The 18,876-nt window shown below is 40.4% G+C and overlaps 11 protein-coding genes across 11 annotated transcripts; 1 reads left to right on the top strand and 10 right to left on the bottom strand. All coding sequences in view use genetic code 12, as the record gives it.

Moving 5' to 3' along the window:
- Window positions 1-350: 350 nt before the first annotated feature.
- Window positions 351-1,466, bottom strand: FDH2 (Zinc-binding oxidoreductase; the record flags this gene model as incomplete). The annotated part of the gene is made up of 1 exon (XM_001383257.1): window positions 351-1,466. The coding sequence occupies one exon, from the start codon at window positions 1,464-1,466 to the stop codon at window positions 351-353; it is 1,116 nt and encodes a 371-aa protein (XP_001383294.1).
- Window positions 1,467-3,009: 1,543 nt separating this feature from the next.
- On the bottom strand, window positions 3,010-4,119 carry IFR1 (Zinc-binding oxidoreductase alcohol dehydrogenase; the record flags this gene model as incomplete). The annotated part of the gene is made up of 1 exon (XM_001383256.1): window positions 3,010-4,119. The coding sequence occupies one exon, from the start codon at window positions 4,117-4,119 to the stop codon at window positions 3,010-3,012; it is 1,110 nt and encodes a 369-aa protein (XP_001383293.2).
- A 771-nt stretch (window positions 4,120-4,890) lies between these two features.
- On the bottom strand, window positions 4,891-5,859 carry PICST_30440 (predicted protein; the record flags this gene model as incomplete). Its single annotated transcript, XM_001383255.1, has 1 exon — window positions 4,891-5,859. The coding sequence occupies one exon, from the start codon at window positions 5,857-5,859 to the stop codon at window positions 4,891-4,893; it is 969 nt and encodes a 322-aa protein (XP_001383292.2).
- Window positions 5,860-6,316: 457 nt separating this feature from the next.
- Window positions 6,317-7,705, bottom strand: TNA1 (high affinity nicotinic acid plasma membrane permease; the record flags this gene model as incomplete). The annotated part of the gene is made up of 1 exon (XM_001383254.1): window positions 6,317-7,705. One exon carries the CDS (start codon window positions 7,703-7,705, stop codon window positions 6,317-6,319), a length of 1,389 nt encoding a protein of 462 aa, XP_001383291.2.
- A 610-nt stretch (window positions 7,706-8,315) lies between these two features.
- Window positions 8,316-9,347, bottom strand: PICST_44073 (predicted protein; the record flags this gene model as incomplete). The annotated part of the gene is made up of 1 exon (XM_001383253.1): window positions 8,316-9,347. The coding sequence occupies one exon, from the start codon at window positions 9,345-9,347 to the stop codon at window positions 8,316-8,318; it is 1,032 nt and encodes a 343-aa protein (XP_001383290.2).
- A 430-nt stretch (window positions 9,348-9,777) lies between these two features.
- Window positions 9,778-10,858, bottom strand: PICST_57105 (predicted protein; the record flags this gene model as incomplete). The annotated part of the gene is made up of 2 exons (XM_001383252.1): window positions 9,778-10,562; window positions 10,624-10,858. 2 exons carry the CDS (start codon window positions 10,856-10,858, stop codon window positions 9,778-9,780), a joined length of 1,020 nt encoding a protein of 339 aa, XP_001383289.2.
- An 868-nt stretch (window positions 10,859-11,726) lies between these two features.
- IME2 (positive regulator of meiosis, MAPK related ser/thr protein kinase) lies at window positions 11,727-12,863 on the bottom strand (the record flags this gene model as incomplete). The annotated part of the gene is made up of 1 exon (XM_001383251.1): window positions 11,727-12,863. A coding segment is annotated over one exon (1,137 nt), but the record flags the coding sequence as incomplete, so codon positions are not given.
- A 616-nt stretch (window positions 12,864-13,479) lies between these two features.
- Window positions 13,480-14,196, bottom strand: PICST_43550 (predicted protein; the record flags this gene model as incomplete). The annotated part of the gene is made up of 1 exon (XM_001383250.1): window positions 13,480-14,196. A coding segment is annotated over one exon (717 nt), but the record flags the coding sequence as incomplete, so codon positions are not given.
- A 249-nt stretch (window positions 14,197-14,445) lies between these two features.
- On the bottom strand, window positions 14,446-15,189 carry PICST_43964 (predicted protein; the record flags this gene model as incomplete). Its single annotated transcript, XM_001383249.1, has 1 exon — window positions 14,446-15,189. A coding segment is annotated over one exon (744 nt), but the record flags the coding sequence as incomplete, so codon positions are not given.
- Window positions 15,190-15,640: 451 nt separating this feature from the next.
- Window positions 15,641-17,146, top strand: PICST_30434 (predicted protein; the record flags this gene model as incomplete). The annotated part of the gene is made up of 2 exons (XM_001383613.1): window positions 15,641-15,959; window positions 16,011-17,146. The coding sequence occupies 2 exons, from the start codon at window positions 15,641-15,643 to the stop codon at window positions 17,144-17,146; spliced, it is 1,455 nt and encodes a 484-aa protein (XP_001383650.2).
- A 57-nt stretch (window positions 17,147-17,203) lies between these two features.
- On the bottom strand, window positions 17,204-18,484 carry PICST_44021 (predicted protein; the record flags this gene model as incomplete). Its single annotated transcript, XM_001383248.1, has 3 exons — window positions 17,204-17,724; window positions 17,878-18,196; window positions 18,302-18,484. The coding sequence occupies 3 exons, from the start codon at window positions 18,482-18,484 to the stop codon at window positions 17,204-17,206; spliced, it is 1,023 nt and encodes a 340-aa protein (XP_001383285.2).
- Window positions 18,485-18,876: the final 392 nt, after the last annotated feature.

Genomic DNA, 18,876 nt, shown 5'->3' with positions numbered 1-18,876 from the left:
AAGGTGAAAGCGAAAATGGATAAAAGAATAAAATATACAAGAGGATTAACGTCGTACCATTTCATTGTCAGTCCAGAATAAAATGTTCCTTTCAAAGGCACTTCTCCACCTTCGCTGATTTAAGGCCCCGCCTACGTTAGTCGTTTAACCACCAGGCGATGGAATTTTTAAATTGTCTTTTGTCATTCTTTATTTATTTGTTATAATTTGTTTGTTATAACATGTATTATGCTAGAGTGTGGTCGATACTCGGATATCCTACTTAGAATTATTGTTCGAGCTCTATGAAAAACACATGTCAAACTATCCATAGCGCTGACCTAGCAAATTCGGCTAAAATTACCAAAAGCTTAGTCAAATCTGAAAACAACCTTTTCACCACTAACCTTATCTTGTCTCAATAATTCGAGAGCACTGGAGGCAGATTCCAAACCAGCTGGCAACACCTTAAGATTTGAATGCTTAAGAAGAGGGATATATGGTGGAAGAACATTCTTCCAGAAGTTGAGGTAGTCACTCATGAGCTCTGGAGTTGAAGGCACAACACCACCACCCAAGTCAATACTTTCACCAAGAGCAGTGTAAGCCAAAGTACGACCATAAGTAGTCTTTCTTTCTGGCTTTGTAGTGATGCTAGAGCCGTTCAAAGCCAACAAGTTGTCAATAGCAACAGATTCGGCACCTTCAGTAGCATCGTAGGTAGCTTGAAAAGTAGTTGGGCTGGCAACAGTGTCAAGAGCATACAAAATGGAACCCTTAGCATAGGTCTTAATTGCTTCAACAACCTTGACATCCTTGTAGTCAAATGTAGCATCGGCACCAATCGACTTCAAAAATTCGTGATTTTTGGAAGAGGCAGTGGCAATAACGTTCAAACCGTAAACCAATTTGGCCAACTGAATAGCAAGAACACCAGTAGCAGTAGCACCACCCCAGATTAAAATACTAGCATTCTTGTTTTTTTCCTTGTCAGCTGGAATTTGTAAACTATGAGCGAAGGACAACGATACAGTAACCAAACCTAAAGAAACACCAGCAATACCTTCAAAGGTGTTTAACAAGTCGGCTGGGTGTTCGCCAACAGACAAAGGTTTGTCTGAAATTTGCGAGGCTTCGTACTTGATGGCTGTATCTGGGTTGAGGAGAGCATATTCACCAAAAGCACCAACGGTGGCAGAAGTGTTACCATGGATGAAACCAGACACTTTATCACCTTCTTTGAAGCCCTTGACGTTGGCGCCCACTTTTTCGACAACACCAGCGACATCCGAGCCTGCAATAGCGTTCTTAGGACTCAAGCCATAGGCAATGTGCTTCCAGTCGGTAGGGTTTACGGCATAGGCAACTGACTTGATTAAGATCTGGTCGGCTGATAATTGAGGCAAAGAAATGGTGGCTACTTCGGTCAATTCACCTTCGCCAGTGGTGCCAGGAACAATGGCAGCCTTAATGTTAGTGACAGTCATAGTGTAAAATAAATTTATCAGAGTTTGTATTCAATTTCCAGAACAATTATTAAATCAACAAAGGTCTACGTAAAAAAACTAATTGCAACGAAGTTTTTCACAGCTACTACATTGAGAATTACTTCGGAATATATACTTATATGTGAAACGAAAGTTCCATGGTTATTTGGCACGCCTGCATACCACAGTATTAGTAAATGGGTATTTTAGCCGTTAGGTAATTGGCACCTACCCGTTTCATGTTCTTGACCTGGCAGAATACCGCATATAACCCAGAGGAGAAGCACAAAAAATTCGGCAGGGACTCCCAAACTCCTGACAATTTTTGCGGGTAGTCAAAACGTATTGCAAAACTCTAATGATGATAATGCAGTGAATAAAACGATTAGGGTTTTTTAATATTTCGAAAATACGTTGGGGTTGGCAACGAAGCGTTCACCACTGGAGCAATTTCATCGAATGTTGTGGAGTTTGCCGGTTACAATCGAATGAAGTCGATCAACTATAGTTCCACAAAAATTGCCAAAGCCATCTGAACACACATTTACACATACAAATATCACTAGAAAATACGGTTATGCCCGTTGTATTCACCCTCTTTGTCTTTGTTTATACATACACCAATGCAAAAGAAAGGCCAATTGCAAAAATAAATTAATAAATTTTATAGATGGACGGAAAAGTGCCATGGAAAATATGACCGGAAATGTCCAACGATCCTTCATATTTCCACTATATTAGCTTTTACGTTGAGAGGATATTTTTCCTAGTCTGTAAGCGACCATCTAGTTGCACAATGGGGAGAGCCTTGTGAGCTCTCCTGTACCGATGGCCCAGGTGCTTCACCCTGAAGTTAGCGGACTGGGGATAGACGACACCATACGCTTAGCGATATAGCGTTGCATGTCTGACTGTATTTCTTTCGCTATTCATTATATCCCAGACTTGAATGATGGGGGCTCTTTGCAACTGATCAGAATGCCTAGCCCCTCCCCGAAGCCGTACAGATAATCGTATACAATTATTTAAAATCGAAAACGTAAACGGATGTAGTTTGGTCACCGGGTATATTTAGTTGTAGGTTAATCGGTAGAATTTTTGCGCTCCACGAAGATTTCAAAATATCGATGAAACGGTCAATTCCTTTTTCGATCCACTGGAGTCATCCTATTAGAATACTGCTGTATATCCTCCGCTAAAAACTTCAATCTCACTGAATAAATACTTAAGTTACTGTTTCTGCTGTAGTTTACCGTTCTCTCAATGTTCAAGACTTCAGAGTATATTCAGCAGATGCAATTCTATCCAAGCAATAAGTTTTAGACTTACCACATTTTAAACTAAAAACCTAACATGACATACACTACAAGGGTTTACTGACTCTGCATAATCTCCGAACAGGTGATTCTCTCACTGAACACATTTCCATCACTATTATCATTTGCAACCATAATATTCAAGAAAAATAATTAACTGATTATAGGGGGAAGTTAGATTACATTATGTTGGCGGATACATGGCCATTAGAAAATCTTGCGCCATTCTAAATTCTGAAAACCACCTTTTCGCCACTAACTTTGTCTTGTCTCAACAATTCCAAAGCTTCGCTTGCAGATTCCAACCCAGGGGCCAAAACTCGCAATCCAGGAGTAATAATTTGGCCTAAATAAGGAGGAATCAATTCTTCCCAGAAATGTTTGAAGTTGTCAAGCAACTCTTTACTTGGCACTATAGATTGTCCTTCTCTGTTATAACTTTCCCCTGAAGCCAAATAAACTCTAGTCGTCGCAAAAGTATCCTCCTTTCTTTGAGGGTCACGATTGAGATCATTGCTACTCAAAAATAGTAAACTATCAAAAGCTACTTTGGTAGACCCCTTTGTAGCATCATAGTTTTGCTGGAATGTCTGCTTGGACGAAACCGTATCCAAGGCGTATTTAATGTTACCATTGGCAGCCTTAACAATTTGGTCAACGACTTCACTGTCCTTGTAGTCAAATACTTCGTCCGCTCCCAACGACTTCAAGAATTTGTGATTCTTGGAAGAAGCAGTCGTGATAACTTTCAATCCATACACTAATTTAGCAATTTGAATTCCGATAATACCAGTAGCAGTGGCTCCACCCCAGATTAAAATATAATCAAGTTCATTTTTCAGCTTATCCTTAGCAATTTTCAAACTATTAGAGAAAGACAATCCAATGGTTGCCACTCCCAAGGTAATCGCCGCAGCACCTTCAAAATTTGTGATTCTACCAGCTGGGTTGGAGCCTACTGGAAGAGCCTGTTCAGAGAAAGTGTTCTTGTCGTATTTGATGGTGAAAATTGGATCGGCAATTACGTATTCGGCAAAAGCGCCTCTATCCTTTCTGTAATTTCCATGAAGGGCCGAGGAGACATAATCCCCTACAGCGAAGCCCTTGACATCCTTTCCAACTTTTACGACTATACCACTAGCATCAGAACCAGCGATAGAACCAGGGGTACCCCATCCAGCTACAACATGCTTCCAATCAGTAGGGTTTGAGGCAAAAGCCACAGCCTTGAATAAGATCTGGTTGTCATTGATCACAGGTGGTGGGTAAGTCGCGACCTTGGTCAATTTTCCAACATCCTTAGATCCAGAGGAGATTGCAACCTTAATTTCCGCCATTTTTTTAGCTATCTCTTTTTGAATAAAAGCTACTAAAATTCCTGAGATTGTTAATTGCGATTGCAAGGTTGATTCTTATATACTTTTTCTCCACGATCACAATAAACTGTGTATTTCGTTTATGATAGCCGAAGTGAATTCAAGGGCTTTTTGCTTACTAATTATTGCAACCGTTCCTGAATTGGTTGCGAATTCCACAGTATACGAAGTAAAATTCGCATAGCCTTGAAATTGTTATAACTAGCTGCAAATGGTATCTTTATTGCATTTCAGACACGTTGATCCAAGCTATGCCAATTGAAGAACTTACTAAGTTGTGATTGGAAAAAGTACTGTCTTTATTGTTGGTGTTAACATTAGGATTGTCTTGTGGCTGGCTGTTCACTTGAACCACAAGATCAGCTCGGTGGCCGCGCAATTATAGGCTGTCGCAGAAGCTTAATCAAACCTTATTAGAGTGTGGTGCCACAATTGTATATCCTCCTTCAACTTCGGTATGAAATGTAAAATTAGCTGGATACATGGAAGTCCCGTTACTGCCACGGCATTGATTTGGATTGATGTGGAATTTCATTACCCAGCAAATCCTCCACTTTCTCACATGTTGAATATTCGGTAATAAATACGCTTTGTAGCCAGAGACCGTTTCAAATTCGGATATTATTCCTGATACCTACGCCCATGTTGACTCTTATGATTTTCCTTATTGCTTTTTAGGCTAAATCCCTAAGTTTTGTATTTATGCTAATGATTCGTAAATAGATGTCATAACTAGTTTTTGCCGGTGGTAAAGACCTGCCAGGCCTTGGTACCCTGGTCAGCCAACCGTAAGCCAGTGGAAGACTTCTTTCCCCCTTGATTCGATAAGTTTGTAATTTCGTTATTCTCAAATATGATAGAAGTTCCCGGAACTGCTTTCTCCCGCTTGTCTTCCCGCAATTTGAATTTGAGTGCCCGTCCTGGTGACAGATTTGTGTGGGGCAGCAAATTTACAGAAAACGTCGATTGCTGCTTAGTTCGTATTATGGCCGAATGATGTTTGTTTGCCGTTGCATTTTTGCTAGTAACCAGACTATCCCATACATAGGGAGTTGTCACTGATTGTATTTTGTTTTCTGTGGTCGTATGTTTTCTTGAGCCTGTTTCTAATACTATTGTAGATTCTACGCGATCACAGTCAGGTCTGGGAGAGCTTTCTCTAGACCTCAGATCACCAACCACAGGACCTATGGCAAATGCAAACTCAGAGCCGAATTCTAGGTTCAGTTTCAAGGTGGACGGCGAAATTTCAAAGTCTGTAGTTTCTCCTATAGGAAAGTCAGTCATATTTTCAATATTGAATACTGTAGAAGACGACGAGTCATTCTGATATTTCGACGATGGTTCAGCTTCCACTTCATTGGCGAATATTCGCTTTCCTGACATCTCAGGATATTTGATACCGCCGGTATCTGAGTTGATGTAGTTATCTCTTTTCTGAATAATTCTGATTATGGAGGTGCCTGGAACGATCTTCTTCTTGGAGATAATGGCATTTCGATCTACTGCAAACACGTACGATGTCGCGTGCAATGACTTGGTACCCTTGTTCAGTTGTGCTTTGCTCGGATAGTCTAATGACATTACAGAAGAGCCAGGAATTTCTTGTTCATTTATGGAGATGACCGAGGTTCCAGGAATCTCAGGCTTTCGTCTGGACTTGGAGATGCGAAAGGACATTCGCGGATCCTTCGTTTTCATTATGAGCTGTGTGGTTTTCTAATTGCTAATTCGCTTTGGCTCCGGTTCTGCTTTTGTTCTCTAGCTCTGACTTTTTGTCGGTTGTTGTTTTCTCTTGGTTCCATTGTCAAAAAGTGGTGCTGAATGCGGTGTGCCTTTCCCAATCTGGCTAACGGGTTCTGACCTTTTCGGATGTTGCAGTCTGCGGCATTTCGGCTCAGATCTTTTTTTTTCGCAATCGCACCACTGCTAGTAATGTAGATCTAGTTGTCAAATTATTCACTCCAACTTGTGTTTGCTTCAAAGTATATTACTATATTATTCATATGTATGACAATTGGCTATATCTAATGTTCGTCCTAAATTACATAGGTGTGGTGCAACTTTCATTGAGAGTTTACAATTATTACTATCTCACTGAAGGGACCAAATAGTATATTCTCAGTTCAAGTATCGATTGCATATCTTGACGAGAACTCTATTTCTGTTGTCTAACTCTATTTCTGAGCAAGTGACACACTACAGAGGCAATAATACTGGCTCCTAACATCACTACCAACATCATATTGGAGTTTCTGAACAATCTCTTTTTGTCGGCTGGCCATCCACTGTACAAGGCATAGGTAGCTGTGACAGATCCAAGATTGCCTAAACCACTGACAAGAGCAGCACTTACAGCAGTTCCAACATCACCATACCTTGGCCCAAATATTTCAGCTGTCCAAGACATACATATAGGAACTGTTGGTCCCAAACCGAAACCTGCAATCAACAACCCACCGTACTTGTTCCAAGATCCGCGTGCAAAAGTGGTAACAAACATTCCGCACATGATAACAAGACAAGCAAGGGAGAAGATTAAGGCACGCAACCTCTTGAATTTGTCGGCGAAAGGAGTGATAATCAAGATACCAGCCAAGTCAAATAACCAGATTGGAGCATACAATAATGATACTTGAATAGAGGTGAGATTAGGGTTGTTAGTAGCAATAATTGTAGATCCAAATACTGCCAAACCAAAGCCGGTACCAACAACACCGAAGTACATGATAATCAAGGGCCAGATTCTCAAGTCAGTGATGACATCAATGACGTCTTTCCAAGTCCACTTCAACAATTTGTATCTATGCTCAAGATCCTTTCTATGTAATTCCTTTTCTTTGTCATTCAATGGGTGAGGTGGAGTAAGGAACTTATGGTATAACTGGATTAACTTGTTAGGGCTGTCAGTAGGTTCCTTGAATGGTCTGTCAGGCAACCACCATAACAACAGGATACCTACAGCAATGGTTATCACACCATAAACCAAGTACATCCATTGCCAACCAGTGTAACCTCTGACTCCATCCATTTTCTGAAAACCAGCACTAACCAAACCAGCGACTGCAGCCGAAATCTGGGCTGCGGTAAAATAATATCCGATTCTTCTAGTCAGTCTTTCGTTTGGATACCAAAGAGAGATATAGTAACTCATCCCTGGCCAAGTACCAGCGCCAACCATACCAGAAATAAAGCGACAGGCAATAAGTGCACCGCTGGATTGCAAAACGTGATAGCAAGTATAAACCAAACCAACAGTAATCACAATTCTGGAAAGCCAAGACTGAGGGCTAACCTTAGTCATTATTAAGTTCATGGGAACATCAAAAATAATGTAACCAACATAGTACAATGCAGAAGCAGTCGAAATGTTCTTGGGGGTGAGGTGCAAATGTTGTCCCAAAGAATGGCCGACTTCCAGGTTCATTGTCAAGGTCAAACCATAGGCACTTGACCCGAAAGATGTCAAGAAATAGAGACACCACAAGGCTGGAATAATTCTAAAGTCCAATTTCCTGTAAATCTTGTCCAACTCTTTCACATTCATATTGTCCTCAGGATACAGACTGAGAGACAGTTCTTCGTCTTCCCCTTTCATGGTGTTGTAATTGGCACCATCAGTCCCAGTAATCTTAGAGTCTTCCAGAGAGATTCTCTTACCGAGCATATCTTCAGCTAAATTGTCTCGAAGTTGTTCAGCAGCAGACATTGTTAATAAAATGTGACAATGAAGAGAAGTAAATCAATAATTTCAAGGAGGAAATCGATGGCTATTTATGGTCCAATTCTTTTTTTCCAACTAGACAATAAGAGGATCTATAAGCGGCTAAGGAAAATTGGCAAGAAAAATGTTGGAAATAATTTAGCTAATTCTACCTTTGAAAAAGGGCATGTCCACAACAAATTACCCAAACGTTAATAAAACTTATCGCAAATTAAAGTAAGGTAGTCATGTAAGTCATACTCCTGAAAAAAATTTGCTGAGTCAAGCGCGCGAGTCAATGGGATGACTCCGAGTCACCCCTCACAGCATACTATAATGTATAGGGTGCTTAGGATTTTCCTCCAAATTAATTATGTAGTAAATGTTTGACTTATATATAAACAATAGTATCTATTTGTGTTATTAATCATGTTAACCTTGTTTGCATTGTAGCTCAGTTTTCGTAGGCAATGTCCAAGTCTAGAGACCGTATAGCCTTAATGGTCAATTTGGAAAACTCTACACTTTGGTTAACACAGAAGCTATGAGTAATCGCATCCTCCGACGAACCCACCTCAAACAACAAGTTATTGTTAGTTAAATCATGGTACTTTCGTAAGGTGTAGTCTCTGGAGCTGTTGTGCACCCAGTGATCTTTCTCGGCGAAGAATGTCCATATTTTGATCTCCGAAAGTTGTTGGAAAAACCAGTCATTGATGATGTCATCTCTCGTAATCACAAGCATCTCCTGCCGGGCCAAATTCAAAGCCTGCTCGATGAGCCGTTGTGAACTGTAGAGTTTGTATGCCCCAGTAACTGAATTTTGCCAACTTTCTACAGAGTCAGTATCATTGGACTTAGGTTTCTCAACAAATCTTTTGGCAATTATGGACTTAGCCATAGCTTCAGGCAAAATAGTGTTGAGCAACCATGCAACCCAAAGTGATATGGAAATGATCGGCAACAAAGAAAACAACTTTGTGAAAAATTGGCCGTTGTCAGACTGTGCAATATCCACAATGGTAGGACATATGAGTCCGGTGAACTTAATGGAGAACTTGCCGTGCAATTCTTTTTCCTGTAGCAACATGCGGATGACTCGCTGATGCACATACGAGCCTACAGAATGGGAAAGAAAGTAAAGTTCGACATTGTTGTAGCCGTCGTCTAGTTTCTGGGCAATAAACTCCGAGATAATGTCAAACTTGTGCTTGATTTGATACTCCAAATCGTAGAATTTGAATTTCTCGCTGTTTACAGGTTCTGAAGTTTGAAAACCAGCATGACTAATACAAAGCACTTCGAGTGCTGGAAACTCAGTCTGGATCAAATCGAGATACGTGGTGTAGAACTCGATCAAACCTGGATTTCCGGGGATCATTACGAGAATCGACAGAGTGTCACGGGCCCTGTCATTGTTGATCTTTAGAGGAAGCTTATGGTATATAGTTGTAGATGGCAGCTTTTCGTACGTTTGCACAGCCATTATGACTTCTGGTTCAAGGCAATGTCTTCTTCGTAAATGCTCTATTTCCGTACAAATTTGAATTTATATTTTTGTACCATGATATGTTTTTTGTGTTCCATGTTTGTTACGTACTCACTGTAGACTCCATAGTTAAGCTCCATTTTGAGACTACATAGTTAAAATTTCTACTTTGCAGTTCATTATTTGGGACGCCATCAAGACTATGCCCTTCACACTTTGTATTTTCGATTCATAATTGGTATGGTCAGTCTATTCGTAGACTAAACAGTCAAAATTCTATAGTTAAGACTAATTAATTAATGCTCTATAGTGAATACTTTTATATAGTTGAGACTTACACTTAAGCCTTCATAGTAAACAGCACGCTGAATTGCAAGATGCTAACATACACCACGATCCGTCAGCAGCCCTACAATTTAACTAGCTGCTATTGTTGATCGATATTAAACCTGTAGTGGTTGAAGACAATGTTGTCGTCGTCGACGTCATCGCTGTTATGGATGTTTTTCTCATAGTAGTTAAGGTACCCAAACCTGTCAAGCAACAAGATGGTTTGGGTTCTTGTACCGTAGTATTTTCCAGCAGTAAGCAATCTGGCACTGGGGCTAATGTAGGTTTCTAATGGGGGGATGTATATCGAGTTTCTAAGTTCTGTAATCTTTTTGGAAAAATCCTTCTGCTTGGCTACTTCCTTGTCGTAAGTATTATGACTAAGCAACTTGAAACATTCAGAAACTAGAGCTTCCTGCGAAAGCTTCATTTCTTTAGACTTCTCTACCAACTCATGTAAGAGCTCCTCACCAAGCTTGACCTTCTTCCAAGGTTCGTAGTACAATGAATTGGATAAGCCAAATGTGGTCTTGTTACTTATATCACCGTGCAAGTCGTCCTCTTCATCATCATCTTCTTCTTCTTCATCTGCTTCTTCTTTTTCTTCTCTTTCTTCGTTGGAATTATCTTTCGCAGATGCATGAATCTTGCCATGGTCTCCTCTGTTGCTTAGTATATTCAAGTGGTTAAGCTTGCCTGTCTTGGGATCAATGGACAATTGTCCATACACAAGTGAAAACCCGCCGATCTGACTCAACTCTACTTTGCCCCTGGTAACGTGGCTCAACGACGATTCGAGGGTTCTATGCCATTTATCGGCCAGTTTATTCGTGCAAAGATAATCTAATGGTAATATGCCTCTGGATACCTCACTTAGCAGGTCTACAAATTGTTAGTGCCACATATCGCAAAATTTGCCATCATAAATAGAATCAATACATACGAGCGTGATCTATCTCACGATAATTGACTAGAACAGCAACCTTTCCCGATGTGGTTACTCCTATCCAAGTGCCATGTTCAGGTCTAGCCATATCAAGAGGAGATAAAATCTTCATGGTACCATCAAACGATCTAAAATGGGCAGCTTGAGTAGGTCTCGTGAAGTACTCATCTCTGTTGGACAAAAGGATGAACGGATAGTCTGGATGTTCGGTGGTAGATAACAAAATGCACATTGCACTGGTTGCTGTTGTGGTTGGGTTGTGGTTGTGGTTGCAGTTTAGAATAGCTAAATAACAAACGATGGTTCAACAGAATCTGACATAAGGACAATTGTGAATAAATAGAGTGTAAGCCAACGGTCTAGATTATAAACTGCAATACTAGATCATTTCTTTTTTCAAGTGTGTATAATGTGGGGTATGTGATTTCCGAAAGGATCTCGAATATTATTACCCAATTCTACAAGTACCGTTCTACTTAGTCACCGCCCTTGAATTTTGGTCACCCGATGACCACACGATTATTCTAGGCTAATTATAGCTATGAGTTGACGTCTATCTCGTGACTACTGTCAAAGGAGGTGTCAGTTATCAAATCAAGTACGGTAGTCACATCAAGCGATTCCTTGAGCATTGGAAGACTGCGTGGAACACTGGGTTGGTCACGTTCCTCCCCTAGCGGACTTCCATAGTGAGCCTTGGAACCACTAATTACCTGATTTTCCTGTGTGTACCCCACTTCAAAGTTTCCTTCGTTTTCCTTACCATGCTGAACTATGTAGTCGTTACCGAACATTAAACCGCTATCTTGGTCGAAGTTGTACTTGGCTTCTTCTTCAGTGGTTATGGGCTCTGCTTGGTCCATTTGCTTCATAAACTCTTTCTCGTAACCGTCGTCAAGATCGACATAGCTGTATACTTTACTTGGCTGCGTTACATTATTTATAGGCGATATTGGCTTTGATGCTCTACCATTGTGAACTAACTTAAACTGCTTGTTATTAGCAGAGGCAGTGGAAGTTGTAGCTTTGACTGACTTGAGTGGTAGTTCTACATTTTCTTGTTGCGTAGGATCGGTAGCATTGACACCTTGTATTGATAAATCAATGGCTGCAACAGTGGTTCTGAAATAGGGCATACAACAGAGCCTTTCTACAGTAGATCTCTGGTGTGGATCCCATATTAGACATCCACGTACTACTTCTGCTAATTCGGCATGGATAGCATTGGGGAGAATATCCTGTATCTGAACTCCTGTCTCTGGAGGAAATGTGAATCCAAGCTTACTAGCAAGCTCATGGGCATCTTTCCAGAACCCTCCCATTGGCAAGGAGGTTGTCCTATCCATAGAGTGCGGGTCTAATGGTATGGGACAACCAAGCACTTTGAGTGTGCGCCAGATCTGATCAAGTTCATTAGACCCAGGAAATAACGGGGAGAAATTTGCAACTTCGCATGCTACAGCTCCAAACGCCCAGATATCAATAGGCTTTGAATACATCTTTTGTCTTAAAAGAATCTCAGGAGACCTATACCATCTTGTAGAAACATATCCAGTATAGGGTTTTGTGTTGCCTACGTGTCTAGCGAGTCCATAATCAGCAAGTTTGATGACAAAGTTGTCATTCTTTCTGTATGGTGGAATTGCCTGTTTTGTACCATAGTATTGGTGAGAAGGAATCACCAATATGTTCTCCGGTTTGACATCCCTGTGGAAGTAGTTGTGTCTGTGAATATGACGAATAGCACAAAGCACCTGACTCAAAATACTGCGCAAAGTTACAGGAGAGAAATTGATGTTTCTTCTGGCTTTCATGAGTTGATACAAGTTTTGATTCATAGATTCCATTGAAATGTGCAACTGGAAATTAATGTCGTCAATGAAAATCTCATAGATTTGAACTAAACAAGGATGAGACGAAATAGCCATTATGAACCTAACTTCTTTGATCCGGGTGTAATCATTGAGCAATGGAAGCTGTCTGTTCATAGTTTTGATAGCTACTAAGTTGGATATGTTGACCTGTGAATCCTGGAGTGGATACATGAGAGTTCCCTTCTTTTCATTGGTAGCCCTGAAAAGCTCATGCTTATCTAAACGAAACTTGGCTAATTCAACGCTACCAAAACTTCCATTACCGAGATTACTGATGGTTTGGTATCTGTCTTGGAGACTCTGGACGGGAATCCATTTGGGTGGATTGTTGATGTCTGAAGGAATATTCAAGTTGGTAGACATTATAAAGGTTGTAAAACCAGTATGAAACTCCAGTAATGCTTCCTAAATAAATATAGCTGTTTTGAATATAAGAGGTTCTGCTGACAAAGTTTGTGACCTTTACAGAATTGGGTTGTTGTATGATTCTTAGTTGAAATTTAAGATCATAAGAATCTTCCTTATAGTGTATGAAGTATGAGTGTAGTTTCGAAATTGTTGCGAAATTGTGATAAAAACCAACTTTACAAGATCGTAAGGCTCCCCCAGAGAAAACTAACACTATTATAGAAGTGATAAAAGAAGATAACTCTGAATTTACAAAGAAAAAGGGAACAAATTAATAGTTTGATAGAAAGTGGGAATTGCCGCTTGAGTAATCGATCAGTAGGGAGGCACTTTTTGCAGCATTTTCTCAGAGAGGAAATACGTGCATATAACAACCTCACAGATTAAAGATAATAAGGGCTGCGAAATACCTCCAAGAGCCAATTTAGTATTAATCAATAGTCTAATGCACAGCTACTACAATTCAAAAAGAAGGTTGTGGGCTTATATGTTAGCGTCTACTAATATTCCAATGCTATTTTTGTTTATTTTTTCGACGTTTTTCTCTTCTCTTTCTTGTTTACCAGAGTCATCACAACAGAACATAGTCGTTGTTCCTTGACAACGATTCCGTATTCCTGCTGCTATCTTCTTCGTCTGACGAGAAGTCGGAACTTTCATCCAAGTCCGAAAATACAATCATAAACTCTTGGTTTTCGGAGACAGATGCCATGTCACCGTTCTTTTCATCGGCCGCTTTCTGATCGATGTAGAAATCATACTTCTTTCCCTCGCGTGAATGGAGAAGAACATCTGGATCAACAGTGTAGCTATTGATCAAGATTTTTTTCTCCTTTTCATCTACGACTATATCATCTCCATCTTCGCGTACGTAGGTGGTCATTGGAGTCTCGATTAACTCTTGGGTCCTTATTGTTGTTGGATGCGCCAAATAGCACGATTTTCCTCTTGGACAATTGCCATCTTCTTCAAAATCTGGACAATTGAATAGATGAATAAACGGACATTGTTGGCCACGACTACACCAGCCACCAACCGCAAATGGGCGGCACACCCACACTTCGTAGCCAAGCTCTCCATAGTGTGGGGGCTTATGGTGCATGAACTTGCACGCCAGGTTGGTGCACTTACCTTCTATATAGTACCGACAGACAGGTGTGTTGAACTCGTTGATATCATGACAGAACAAGCAGTTGTGGTTCGTACATTTTCCCACCAAGTTCTGCTGGCACACCCTTATTCTGGACCGGTTGTGGATATACTTACATTTTGAACCTTTCATACACTGGCCTATACGAAATTTTGAAAGATTCGAAAGAAATTCAGTGATTAGTATAACTGTCCATGAAAAAATAAATCACATAATTAACAAAATTAGATATTCAGTAAATTTAAAATTCAAAATTCAGAATGTTAAATAAATGAAAAATCAACATCTAATATCAAATATTCGTATCTTCTAAAATGCAAATATTGAAAAAATATACGTACCTGTTCGTGAAAAATATCGACATTGCTCGGAAGTCTTCCTTATTCTGGATTTTGTTCTCAAAGTACCGTTTGATGATCTTGTAAATGTCCTGTTGTGCCACTCAGTCGTGGATGGAGCATCATCGGGTGCCGTTGCCAATGGAATGAGTTTGCTACCTCTTTTGCAAACTGCGAAAATCTGGCCGTCGATCTTGACTCGGTCACAACTATCTGTCTTCGTCCTGAGTTTTGAAATCTGTTTTTGCATTAATTCTCTACGCTTTTGTCTTGCAATTTTCTTTTGGAGTTCCTCCTTCTCTCGCTGAATTGCCTCGTATCTCTCCTGGTCTCGGGCATAGATGTCGGTACTTACCAACGACATCCCACCCCTGGACTGCTTTGTCACATATCCCGTCACTGCAGGTGGAGAATGTGAAACTCCATCATCATTGTCGCCGGTTGACGAGTCACTTCCAGACCCGTTTTGTCCTGATGTGTCAAATACAGCCGTAACATGGCGATGAACAAACCCTCCTCTGGCTCCTCCACGAAATGAAGCGTATCCGCCACGACCAAAACCACGTCCTCGAGTATTTCCTCTTACAGCGTATCGCGTACTTCTAATAGCACCTCCTTTACGTGGGGGAAACATCCCACCCAGTGAGACAGAAGGATATGCTGAAGTTGGAGCAAACTGAGAGTTTCGCACCTGTTTTTCTTCTATTGCCTTTTTGAGAGACGCGATTTCAGCATATTTCGCTTTGAGAGCATCACTGACGGTATCTGTCGTCTGGTTTGGATCTTCGGGCATATATCTACAAATAAGGAACTATACTTGCCTTTCTATGTAGAAAGAAACCATAAGCAAAATTGAAAGTCTGATTGTGATGATGTAAAATAAATAATAGTGGAGTGCATGTAGTCTGCTTTTGTTTGGTCTTGCGGTATGAGAGTTTAGCTTCGCTATAGAGAAGAATACAGAGGCAATGAGTTGAATATCTTTTCGAGATTTAATTGTTATGTACCTCGGTAACATAGTAAAAGCTCGGAAGTAAAATTATGTATTCTTCTCAAAAGCGTGAACCATCGTTGTGTATCACTTTCCTTGTATGGGCTTCCAGGTGTCTTTGGTGTGGATTCTTAACTATCAGTGATGCGAATTCCGTTAGTATGAGAGCTTGACTATGCAGACCATTCTCATAGAAGAGTCATAATGAAAAACCTCCATGATTTCCTAAAGTATCTTGCTTCTCGCCACCACAATGAGTTTCAGACGTTTGAAAAGCTACTCAGTGAATGCCATTGCAGACTTGTTGCCCCTTGATAGGGCAACTTGTGAAGAAATGGTGGACTATGCTATAACGTTGACGTCTGAAGCTGAGACCCAGAACCATTTCTTGAATTTGGTAGGAGACAGCACCGATGCTCTAGCTTTTATAGGAAATTTTTTACGAATGAAACGAGAAGAAGAACAAGAACAGAAAGAACAAAATGAAAGGGTCGGCAAACAGAAACCACCTGAGATTCCCAAATCCCTGAAGATTTCATCTTCAAGTTCTGAGAACGTTTGGAGAGCAACAGGTCAAGCAACAAAAACAGCTCTGCCAAAGCCTAAAGTTTCGAATTTGACAGGAAAACTAAATAAAAAGACTTCCACTACAACATCCCAACTTTTTGGAGAATCGTCAACTCCAGAAACAAGCAAAAAGTCAAAAAAGAGAAACTTGGACAATCTAAAAGACATTGAAAGCGTCTTGAATGAACTTGAAATTAAGTCCGACCTGGACGATACAAGACGGGTGTGCAACTGTATGGCAACTAGACATCCGTTGTTTGAAATTGCGCCAAACTGCTTAAATTGTGGGAAAATCATATGTACAAAAGAAGGCTTACAGCCGTGTTCCTATTGTGGAGCAGATTTGTTATCTGCCAAAGATAGAGTAGATATCATGAATGTTCTCCGACAGGAGAAGACAGAGATTTTGGGCGTCCATGAAAGTGATAAGAAACCAGAGGAAGTTAAGGACGTTCTACCTAAGTCCAAAAGTAAGAAAATCGTAGTCACCTTGAATGCTGGTGAAAATTTGTGGAAGGCTCAAGATAGAGCCTTGAGACAGGCAGAAGCTGAGAAAAAGAAAGCTCAGCAGCAATTGGAAGAATCAAAAGTGAGAGAAAAAGAAGCAGCTATAGAGAACATTCAAATCGAAAGAAGCAAAATAAATCCAGACTTATTGATGGCGCAAGAAAGACTTGAAACTTTGCTCAATTTCCAAGCTACAAGTGCAGAAAGAACTAAGATCATAGATAATGCGGCCGACTATGAAATTCTGAGTGCTACCTCAGGAAATATGTGGTTGTCTCCCGTGGAAAGAGCACTTCAATTGAAAAAGCAACAGAAACAATTGCGGAGACAAAATGATATTCGGAGTGCCAGAACTGGTAGAGGTGAAAGGTCGTTGGAAATGGTCATTAAAGATGGTAAGGTCACCATGGTAGAAAAGCAGAGAGCTGCAAAGTCACAGGAACATAATGAAGACCCTGACATTTCACAGTTGGAAAACGAAATAAGAGACTCCAAGAAAAAGGGCGAATCAGCCATGAGTAGCTATGTGTGGGACTTCGAAAGTGACAAGACGAAATGGGAAAAGCCAGTATATACCAGTACCGTTGAATTTAAAGGGAATACCCTGGATATTTCAAGGTTGAAACCAAGAGTCCAATTCTCGCAAATTGAAGGTGTCGATCTTGTGGTTTCATTACCTAATTAGTACTACTTGTAGTAGATGTATGCATAATAAATAGTTAAATATAGAATATAGCTACTCCTATCTTCTAGACATTCTCCTCTTAAACGCTTTTGAACGTGGATCGTTGATTTTGAGTCTTTGGTAATTATTGCTCATAGGCTTGATCTTCTTAGCCCCCGATTGGGGTTTGGCTTTTTTAACAATAATAGGTTCTTCTTCAGATTCATCATCAGACGCCATATATGCTTCCAAATCGGTCTTTTGCTTGTCGTCTAATTTCTTGATTTCATCATGGATGTTCTTTTTCGCAATGCTATCTCCGTCAACATTAGCTTGAATAGTAGGCTTCATCTTCCATCTTCTTGTAGTTCTCTTCATGGTGAACTTCTTACGTCTTGGTTTCTGGTTCCCATCATTATCGTTGTCAATATCTTCGTGGATATCTTCTTCTTCATTCTCTTCGATTTCAAGTTCATCACTATTTTCCATCGCCTTGATTTCGTGGAAAACGTCCGTGAGCTTCTTTGTAAAGAATCTATGTGACTTGAGCGGAGATGGCGAAACCAGAAAATCAATCACAGGATTACGTGTAGGTGTAACTTCGACTGTCACCCGTGGAGTCATCTCCTGGACAACGAAAGGAGACGACGAGATATTTTCGTTAGAATCGATTATACTTGTTCCATTGGCAAACTCAAACTTTTTGTTGGTTCGACCCAAATACATGGGTGTGACTAGCTGGGTGTCTATACCCAATTGGGTTTCCTTCTTTTTTGGAGTCTCCAAATGGTTATTCTCTGTGCTTAAGTTCTTGAGTTTATTGAAAATCAGCTCCTTGCCTCTATCTGTTCGTGTTGGTGTGTTCCTTAACTCGTGTTTAACACGAACTTTCGTAGGAGTCTTGAACTCTGTGAAAGGATTCGCACTTGTCTGTCGTGATTTCAACGGCGATGATTCTGGTGGCGTCATCCTCATATCGAATATAGATAGCACCTTGCCATTGGCCTGTGGAGTTGGGCCCAACTCCCTCACTGTCGGTATAAGGTCAGATTCTATATCCTCATTTTCATACTCTGCAATCTCAGATTCCAACATGATTTCAACTCCACGCTCATCACTAGTCTCTGGAGGTGGAGAATTATGTACTGGCTGTGCTGCTTTGAAACCACTGCTTACATTCCTCTTGGAATGGGAACTGTGGCCCCCACTCTTCAATGCTCGGTATTTCAGGTAGAGCTTGTGGATATCAGCATTAGCTTTAATGTCCAGTTTCGAAGGTAAACGGTCGTTCTTTTCCCGGAAACTGTACTCCCATTTCTTTATCACGGTCTTTAGCTGCTCCATTTCTACCGAAGACATTTGTTTCAAGCTCTCAAATAGCATTCAAGACTAATTGAAAGTATAACATTGCCAGATTTGGCTTGTGTTGCAAGGTCGTGTGTTTACCGCGTCTATACACGAAATTTTTGCAACTGCTCCATAACAAGGCGGAAAGACAATTAGGGTAGAACACTTTTGAGTCGAAATGAAAGAACTAAGAATTTGTAATGTGTTAATTAATGGTTACTTATATAATAACGAAAATGTGTTGTTATAGTTATCTTTTATTATTGAACTACACCCAAATGGACTTCTTTCGATTCTAACCTTATATTACCTGATTATGATTATTTGCTATTTACAGATGTGCAACTACCCGTCGCCTAGAGTCTTTCTATGAATGCCTTGACTTCGGCAAATCCCGTCTGTTG

The sequence above is a fragment of the Scheffersomyces stipitis genome, chromosome 3, assembly GCF_000209165.1.
Source record: "Scheffersomyces stipitis CBS 6054 chromosome 3, complete sequence".
In the NCBI taxonomy this organism is placed as follows: domain Eukaryota; kingdom Fungi; phylum Ascomycota; class Pichiomycetes; order Serinales; family Debaryomycetaceae; genus Scheffersomyces; species Scheffersomyces stipitis.
This window is presented reverse-complemented; position numbering and strand designations above follow the sequence as displayed.